Source organism: Besnoitia besnoiti, chromosome I (genome assembly GCF_002563875.1).
Source record: "Besnoitia besnoiti strain Bb-Ger1 chromosome I, whole genome shotgun sequence".
NCBI classification, from domain to species: Eukaryota; Apicomplexa; class Conoidasida; order Eucoccidiorida; family Sarcocystidae; genus Besnoitia; species Besnoitia besnoiti.
In genome coordinates this window covers 5588942-5598528 of record NC_042356.1, presented here as the reverse complement: position 1 = coordinate 5598528, position 9587 = coordinate 5588942, and the positions used below count along the sequence as shown (strand labels likewise).

The following is a 9587-nucleotide window of genomic DNA, read 5'->3' as shown; positions in this document are numbered from 1 at the left end:
CTCATCGAGCGTGCGCTTCCTGGGCGCAGTAGACACGCTGTGCAATGTGCAACAACATGTGATGCGTTTTCCAGGACCCACGTCGAAGTTCTTTAACGCCAGGCTCTGCGTTGAAATTCTTTAACGCCATTTCCAGGCACTGTGTTAGAGTGCTTTAACTCCACACATAGCCTCCATGTTGGACTCTTTCAGCGACATTTCTAGGCTCTATGTCGGAGTTCTTTGGCGACATTAACTCGAACCAGGGGGCTGTACCGTCGCCCACTGTCTCGGGTAGTGCCTGGTTCGTTTGCGCGGCGCGTGCACTGTTGTTTTCGCGAGGCGGACACAGACATACCTTAGGCAAAAGAAAAAGAGTCTGCGTGAAAAGACTTTCGGAGGGATGCGGGGCTGCTTAGGTTGGAAGAGAGTCACCAAGGAACACACGCCGGCAGAGCAACCAAAAAGCCCCGGTCAGAACCAGCAGGTGTGAGGGTCGTCGCGGATTCTACTTCTGTGAATACGAGCGTAAATACGCAGGAAAAAGATCGCGCTCGTTTCGCGCCATGTGAATCTCGAAATTAGACCGCGTCCACGTCGACCGCATTCACCGCAGGCTCACAACGCGCATGGGGCGCGCCAGCTTCCTCTGCTCCAGTGCTGAAGTCACGTTTGCCTTCGATAGGAAGGAAATGGGAACGCCCACCGAAGACTGCGCGCGAGGCAGCACTGTGCCGACCAGCTACATCCCAACTGAGAGGCGTGGGCGGGGGGTGAAGCGTGGCTGGCTCGTGTGAGTTGAGGAGTGCAAGTGTCGGCATGAATCATGTTTCCTGTTGAGCGTAGGATCAGTTCGTCAAGACATGCCGAGAAGTGATGATGACGTTGCGACATCCGCCTATCTAGCCCATGCAGTTTCTCGTAAGCATCTCTCCCTTCCGCGGCCCCCGCTACAAAAAGAACCCGAGTGACACTACCTGACGAGATGATGGCGTTTTAAGCGCAGAGCCACTACCTCGCGAACCCTTCAGAATACACAGAAAAACCCTGGAGCGACGCGCATCTGCTGGTTTCTCTCAAGAAATTGCTGGCTCGCTCTACGACAGGGTTTCCTCCACATACCTCAAAAACAACTCCCAGCTTCTCCCAAAAGCCGCAATGAAAGAAACGAAAAATTCGCGCACAACGGGTCCTCCTTTTGAAGGTGTTCTTGTACGTCAAACACGCAGAGGCGGGGGGGGGAGTGAGGGTGGGGGGAAACCTTTCTCCATACATATTAAGACCACGGCAGTTTCCGTGATGCTGTCGACAGCCGATCGGACTGACACGCGCTGCACATAACCCTCTATCTCCCTCCAAAGAGACCGTCTTCTCTGCATGCCACCTTCACACCCCGCGGGGTAGCCCGTCGCCCGTGGCATCCGATGCGCGCACGGAGGCTCGCTCTGGCTCTCGATCAGCGCGTTCGTATATATTATTTCCTTCCGTTCTGAGTGTCGGCGCGAGATCTTCCTCTGCAGTCTCTTCTGCGAGACCGGATTCTGCCAAAAGACTTCTGGGCGTCGAGTTGACGTCATCGCCTCAGTCCCGTGCCCTGCCGTCGGGGCCTTCGCGTCGGCCGCCCCCGTTGGCCTCTGGATCCTCAGCAGCGTTTTTCCGGTTTTTCCGCGCCTTTTCGCGACCATCGCCAGCCTCTCCCTCGGCCTTTGTCCGGCTCTGCGACCGCGCCGCTCCGGCTGCGCCGGCTCGTTTCGCAGCCTCGCCGTCTCCACGCCTCACCCTGGCCTCTGGAAGGCCTCGCCCACACGCGCTCGACACAGGCGACGAGGCGCCCAGCGAGTCGCCCCCCGCCGTGCGGGCCGCGCTCGGCGAACCTGCGGCTGCCGCGACCGGAGAACGAGCGTCCCCCTGCGGGCCAAAGAGCCCGGCGCCGTTCACAGCGGACCCGAAGGGCGAAGCCCCCGGGGTCGCACGAGGCGTAGAGGCTGCCGAAGTCTCGCCTTTTCGCCGCGAGCCGCGGCCCTTCGCCGAGGCGCCGCCGCCCTCGGCGCTGGCGCGTCGCGGCGACCGCGCCGGCGACAGCAGAGGCGCTTGAGGCAAAGGCAAGGAAGAGGACGCGTGCGGATACACTGCCGCCCCAGAGAGCGCGGATGGTGCCTGTGGAGCCAGCGGCGGCCACGCCCCAAGGCCCGACGGCGCAGGGCCTGGACGCTTGTCAACGGACCCCGCAAGGAGGCAGATGTCTCCGCTGCGCACGGCGCGGCTGCCCAGAGCCAGTGAACCTTCTTGGAGTGCGGCGGTGGCTGCCCCCGGCGACCCGAGCGGCAATTTCAGGTGGGTGTCTCCTCCAGACAAGACCGGACGCACGCTTTCGGGATGGCTGAAACTCTGAAGCGCACCCGCTTCTCTGAGCGCATTTTTTTCTTCTTGCCTTTTCCGCTCTTGCTCCAGCCGCGCAAGTTTCTGCCGCTGCCGCTGCTGTTGCCTCTGGCGCGCAGCGGCCTGCCGCACAGCGGCCGGCCTGACGAAGGCGGTTTTCCTCTTTTTCTTGTCGCCTCCCATGTGCTCTTGCGCCAGCAGATTTTTCACAGCGAGCTCCTCGCCTCCGCGCGCCCAGACCAGCGCATGCGGCGGAGGCGGCACCTGCATCCCAGAAGTAGGGAACGGGCCCCCGACAGATCCTTCCCGGCCTCGCATCATCTTTGCCTCCCCCAAGCCGTCGGCAGGCCCACCCGCCGGCACCGCGCTCCCTTCCGGCAGCCCCGCTGCTGCGCCTGCACCGAGCGCCCCTCGAACGAAAGCGCTGCCATCTTCTGCCGCGCCTCGAGCGAGAGGCGAAACCGATGGACATGCAGGCCGCGACGCAGCGGCCGCAGAGTCTGAAGGGCCCGCATGCAGAGGCGCTGCACTCTCGCGCAGAGACGCGAAGGATGCGAAAGGGGCGTGTGCAGCCGCGGCTACCACCTCTTGGCCAACGCCGTGACCTGCGAAGGCCGCCACCGTCGGCGCCCCGAGCCCGTACGCCGGCGGGCCCGCCGCAGCGCTAGTCTGGGCGAGCGGCTGCCCGAACGGATAGAACGACGCAAACACGTCGCCGGCAGGCGCGGGCGGCAGCGGCGCGAGCGGGCTCTGAGCAAGCAGAGAAGACCGACAACTCGAGGCGGCAGAGAAGGGGGAAAACGGCGCGCCGCCAGTCGGAAGCCACATGTGGGATAAGGCGGCGACGTGCGAGGTCTCGTGGAGCTGCTGAAGACGCAGTTTGTAGAACCGAGCCCGATACTCTGAGAGTGCGTGTTTGTACTGCTGCTCGCGCCGCTCCTCCAGAGCCTCGGTCTGCGCCAGGTGACTTTCTTGGTCCTGAAGAAGAGCCAGACACGCCCTCTCGCGTTCGCCGTCGTCGAGCGTCTCCGCAGTCTCTTCACCGGCTTCATTGACGCGTTCCCAGCGAAAGAGGCGCCCCGCGTCCTTGACTGTCGAGCCTGACGGCGCCCGCGAAGGGGACGCCGTGGAAGCAGACGCAGGACTGTGCTCGGCGGGCGGCGGAGACGCCGCTTCAGGCGCCAACGACGCGAAAGAGAGCGCAGAGGACGGTGACGACAAGACATCGAAACTCCACGGCGGATCCCGCCAGGTGAATGTCGACAGGGCGATCGTGAGGCGATTGAGGTAACGAGATGAGATCGAGCTCGAAGAAGAGGGAGGCGAGCAGGCAGCGGAAGAGGGAGCAGTGAGGCGCGCTTGCTCGGTCTCAGTCTGAGCGCCGGGTGATGTGCCGTCTGAGTGTCCTTCGGTCTCCTGCCGAGGCGCCGACGCCTCGCCCACCTCCGCTGCCGCCGCTGAAGTCTCCGCGTCATTCCGGGTTCGTTTCCGCAGCTTCTCTGCACTAATCCACAGCAGCTGAAGCGGAACGTCACTCGTAAGAGGGAGAGAAGAGGCATCGGGCTGCGTTTCAGCCGCAGACGCAGGGCGCGTTACGCCGATTGCTGCTTCCTCTTCCACGCTCGTGCTGCCGCCTTCGCACTCCGCCGCGGCGCGCGGCAGGCCGCTCGATTCATCGACATCTCCACACGCCCCCGACAGCGACCCTTGGGCGCCTTGGCTGCGCGGCGTCTCTGCGGTCTCCATCTGCTGCCCGCCGCGTGACCCGCCTTCCTGCCCATTTCGTTCCGCCCTTTGCCCAGGACTCGCCTCGTACGAGGGCGCAGAGCAGGTGGGAACTGACGGCTGCTTCGCATCTGGCTCCTCGCTCCGCGGACGCGCGAGGCCCTCGGCAAGCCTGGTTTCCTTCGTCGCCTCCGCGGTCGGCTTCATCCTCTTTGCCGACGGGCCCTCGCGCACCGGAACTATCTGCCACCGCCCCTCGCCTGCAGCGCGGAGGACGCTGGTCTGCAGGATTTTCCTCTGAAGAAAGGCGTCGAATGCAGACGAAAGGCAGTCGTCCTCTGCCTCCTCAAAGTCGTCGTCCGAGTGTGCGCCGGCCCTCAGGGCCGCCGCACCTCCTTTACAGCCCTCGCCTCTCTCTTCGCCCGCCCCCACCCGCTTGTCGCCGTCCCTGTCGCCCCGTGTCTCTGCCGCTTCGGTGCCTATTCCGTGTGCATCGCCTTGTGATTGGTCGCTGCGAACAAGCTCCTTGGATATCGCGTTCCCAACAGGCCCCCCGCCTTTTGCTGTCTCGTGTTCGCCGTCTGTCGAGCAACTCGAGGAGCTCGAGGCTCCAGAGGCCGCAGCAGGCGCGCCCGAGGCCAACACGCCAACGGCAGGCGGGCACGCCGCCGCGCACACCGTCGCCTCAGGGGTCGACGTCGCGCCTGGCGGAGTCGCACTGAGGTCGTGACTCCCTTCGTGGCTCCTGTCTCCACGAGTTTCCTCGAGCGACTTCACGTGCCCCCCTGCGGTCGCGTGTCCACTCTTTGGTAGCCGCCCGTCGCTCGTTTTGTCGCGCTGCCTCTTCAGCAGCTCGCCGCAGTGGCCTCGACCACAGCCGCGCGTCTCCGCGAGAAGTTGGGCCCGCCACCGCACGCGCATCTCGAGCTGTTGCACGCGCCTCGTTTCGTCCTCCACCTCTTCTTTTAAAAGCCGCAGACAGGCAGCGGAGGCCTCGCGCCGTCGCCTCAGGAGGTCAAGGACTTTCTCTTGCTGACGAAGCAGCACCAGCGCGACGTCTTCCATCTTCTCGCTCGGCGCCGAGGGCGGGGACGGGCGAGGCGGCAACCCGCGCTCGAGCGCCTGCGAACTCTCTCCCGGCGAGGAATACGAGGAGAAGGACGAAGGCGAAGGACGTCTCGGGTTGCTGTTTGAAGGCATCTGCCGCCTCGTGTTGACCGGAGAGCGCACAGAAGCCGGCAGAGGTGGCGGGGACTTGGCTGCAGGCACGTGGGACGCCGCACGCTTCAGTGCATTCGCCGGGGCCTCGGCGGCACCGGAGGCTGCCGCTGGAGAAGGCAAAGACGGGGCCGACGACGACGCGGCAGAGACAGACGAAGCAGGCGTCGAGCAAGAGTGCGAAGAAGCCTCGTGGGACGAAGTCTCTCCTTTCGAGTCGCTCCTCCTTTCGCTCGCCTCCGGCGGGGTCGCTCCGCCCGGGGCTGAGCCCCCCTCCGCCACCTCGAAGACTGTGAGGCCGGCGCCACGTGTCTCCGCACGCTTGCCTGCGTGCATTGGAGGCGTAGCGGCGGTCGCGAGCGCCCGCGAGGCAACGGCGGCACGCTCTGCGGACGCCTGGCGAGGCGGCGTCTCCAACGGCGCCGGGGGGAGGCTGTCTCCTTGGGGAGATCGACCGTCGCGGACGGAGGGGAGCGCGCCGCCCCCGTGACTGAGAGACCCCGGAGGGGGACTCGAGACGCTTTCGGACGACGGGCCTGCCTCGTCAGCGCCCTGCCACTTGATCGGCGAGAGGTCGCGAGGAGACTGGCCCGATGGAGGAGACACGTCGGCCGCCGCAGCCGCGGCCGCGGCGATCGCGGACGGCGGCATCCAGCCGCCGGTCGGCCTGCGGAATTTTTCTTCCTCCTGCGCGGCAGGCCCGTAGGGATACGGATTGTGCGCGGCGTAGGAGGCGAACGAAGACGGGAGCGACGCCGAGGGCGAGCGAAACGACGAGGCATGGACTGGCGGCGACGGCAGCGGAGAGGAGACAGACGAAGGGGGCGAGAGGGAGGGTGCGGGAGATGCGAAGGGCGAGGCCGACGGGAAAGGAGAAGAGACCGAAAAGGGCGAGACTGGAGCACCACCTGCAGGCGTCAGAAAAGGCACGCGACGCGCGGAGGCGGCCCCCACGCTTCCGCCAGGTGCGGCATAGGCGGCCGGCGGGGCCGTTGGAGCCCGGCTCGGAGGAAGCCAAGGCGAGAAGGAAGGCGAAGACGAGGGCGGAGGATACCTGGAATTGAGAAACGCAGGTTGAGATCCGTTCTGCACCAAGGCCTGAGACGCGTAGCGGTACGTCTCAGCCTTGACTGGAAAACTGCCTGCAGGAGTTCCGGCCCCACTGGGCGCATCGCCCCCCGGGGGGCGACCCTCCGGGGGCGCCAAGCCGTCCGCGGAAGGCGGGGATCCCTGCATGATATCCACCTAAAACACGGACATGCTTCTCCCGAGCTTTTGTATCGTGTGGAGATTTCGTTCACCTGCTCCTCTGTGCCATGCTCCCTGTTGCGGCCTGCTCATTTCCCCGTCGTCCGCGGCGCCACTCAAACGCCTCTCCCTTTGTTTATCAGCTGCCCCTCGTACGCCTCTGTCGCGGTGTCGAGTTGTCTCTCGCTCGGCCTGCGGCTGACGGAGAGCGCTCACGCACGCGCTTAGGCCCGCTTCTATCCGCAAGAGTTCGCCTGCTCAACACACCTCTGCGGACACTGTACCCTGTCCGCGGACCCCGCAGGCACGACAGGAGATATCCGCCTGGCGCTGGAGGCGCAAATCGGGCGGGAGCAAGATGAGACGATGGAGACGGCAGGCTCGGGACAGCAGCGAGACGCATGCGAGAGGCCTTCCTAACGAGAAGCAGCTTCTGATTCGGGAATTTGAGAAGGGAACGGCGCGATGCAGGCCTGAGCAGAGTTCGAATCGGTCCCTCTGCTGTCAAGAAATGATTTTTAATCTACCTCCTCAGCGACACACCTGGTAGAAAACTTCGCAGAAAACGAAAAAAAAAACGCGTATTCAAACCCGCAGCATGCGCCTGGAGCAGGGAGCAAGACGCTGAATGAGACGGACAAAAACGGCACAGAGGATGTGCCCCCAACGGTGAAGACGCGACGTGTCTCCCTACTGCGTCAGTATTAGCGAGGGTTAATTATTGAGAAAAAATTATAGAGCGCCCAGAGGACAAGAGGACGCCTTTTCACGAGCAAAATGTGTATGTTCGTCGTGCTGCCAAGTCGAGGCGAGCGCATGCAGAACCTGCCACGGGCTTCACCAGTCTAGCCAATAAGCAGAATCCACCTGAATGGGGAGCGCGCGTAACTCTCTCTCCAGGGGCGAGAGCTCCCAGGAAATTACCCTCTAACTTCCACACACACCCGAAAGCTGTGCTGCAGTGACGCTCACGTTTGAAGCCGCGACGGGCTCCTTCCGTCCGACTCTCCGCTCTACACGTGAGCGCACACAGTGGCTGGCGGCGAAGCAGCAACCTAAATTTGAATCCCCAGCTTCTCTGTTCGATTTGTAGTCAGAACTAGCCTCGCTGTGATACGTGGCAGCCGTTGTGGGGGTAAAGGAACTTATTCGCTGGGAGGTCGGGGAGCGTACTGTGGTTGTATGCCTCTGCCGCCACTACCTTCGTGCCTTAGAGTCGAGGAACTTAAATGGCTCACAGCATCACCGCAGAACAGAGACACCCTTACAGATAGCTTTGATGATTTGTAAAAGCCTTCCGTGAGCTACGTACATCGCATCTGTGCTGCTACGGAGAGGTGGATCGGAACGGGCCAGTAACGGCAGCTGCGATCTGGAATTTGCGCTGAGGCGCTGAGGCCGTTTCTTCGAGTGAAGGTTTTCTGACTTGTTGCCGCATGTAGCGACCAGGAAAAGATGCCACCTCGGCTTCGAGGCTACAGAGTTCCATAAGAAGAGCTGTAGCTCTCATCGAGTCAGCGTCAGGTTTCACAGCATGCACGAGCCCTGCGAGCGACCTCGAGAGTGGGCTCTGGCGGGCGCCACGACGGCGGAATTAACGGCGGCTTTCTTGGCGCAGCAAGCCCAGTTATTAAAGGACGGCCGCATGGAGGCATGTTGCTATGGGAGATCCGATGTCTTCACAGTGAAAGCACTCTACTCTGTCGAAGCGGAGTGGCTGTTTGCACGTCATCGCGCAGAACGCAAAACACTTTTGAAACAACGAACGCAGAGGCACGAATGCAAATCCAAGAAGTGGGATGAGTCGAGCCGCCGTCCACCTACGTCCACCGCCAAGTACTTGATGGGATCGGGTTCCGGGCGCAGAATAGTTGCTACGCTATAGGCACCGAACAGTGAACTGTAAGCAGGAATGTCTGCAGGAGTCTGCAGCTTGCAGGTGCCACAGCAGAGAAGTCCGGTGATGGCTTCTCGAATTCTGACATTCTTCTCACCCGCTCCATAGGAAAACAGATTGTTATTGCATTCGTCTAGAGCCCCTGCCGTAAACCCGCCGTTATGGATTGCGCGAGCCACATTTCCCAGCTGCAGGCTGTCGTGGCGCACCTTGCTGAAGCCAACCGCGTAGGCAAAGATGATCATCGGGCGCAAGCAGCTCTCGCCGAACGCCGTAAGCGCCACATCTTCGGTCTCAGCCATCACCACTATGTTATCCGGGTTAAGGTCCCCGTGGCAAAGCTTGCTCGTGTCAAGGTCTCCGAAGATTCTGATCAGTCGCCGAGTGAGCATGAAAATTTTGCTTCTTACTCGAGTGTAAGGCCCGCCAGCAATATATCCGCGAGAGTGTGGGCGACGCGAGGAGGATGCCAAGAGGTTCAAAAACGCAATACGCGGATACTTTCCGCCTGGCCGAATGACTGAAGGTGCGTCAGACAGCATCGTGCCCAGCACAGGAAACAAGATCCCGCTTTCGAGAGCGTTTTTGCTCGATCCAAACCGCTCCTCCAGAACCGTTGCGACGCTCCTATCCTTGAATATTTTCCACACCGCAGCGATGGCTCTGACGACGCTATCTTCGACGGAGAAAATTTTCACAGTATATCCGGCGCCCGAACGTCTGTCCCTCGCGTCGAACAAAAGCGCTCCCTCACTCCCCGCCACGTTCCTGCCTCGGATGATCTCGAGTTCACCGCTCGCTTGAGCGCGAAAGAACCTCAGGACCACACCTGTCGGGGCGGCCGCAGTTGCCGCTGTCACCAGCTCCGTGTCCTCTCTTTCGGCCTGGCTACGGGTGATGACTTCTTCTATGTGATTCTTCATATGTGTGCGGCCAGGCGCGTCAGTTTGCGTCCAAGTGGTTTCGTGCGGGCATCACCCATACCCACGCAGCACATAGGTATTTGCTCCTGCGGGCCACACACGCGCTCTCCCCAGGCCCATTCACCCTAATGCCCGATTTAGCAACCGCAACACTCCTAAAAGACGACAGCGTATTCGCTACTTCGGTGGACGCGATGCGGAAGGCGCGCCTCCTGCCA

At 62.3% G+C, this 9587-nt stretch overlaps 1 protein-coding gene across 1 annotated transcript; it reads right to left on the bottom strand.

The window, feature by feature from the left end:
• Positions 1 to 1560: 1560 nt before the first annotated feature.
• Positions 1561 to 9369, bottom strand: BESB_007930 (uncharacterized protein; the record flags this gene model as incomplete). The annotated part of the gene is made up of 2 exons (XM_029359547.1): positions 1561 to 6546; positions 8374 to 9369. 2 exons carry the CDS (start codon positions 9367 to 9369, stop codon positions 1561 to 1563), a joined length of 5982 nt encoding a protein of 1993 aa, XP_029222460.1.
• Positions 9370 to 9587: the final 218 nt, after the last annotated feature.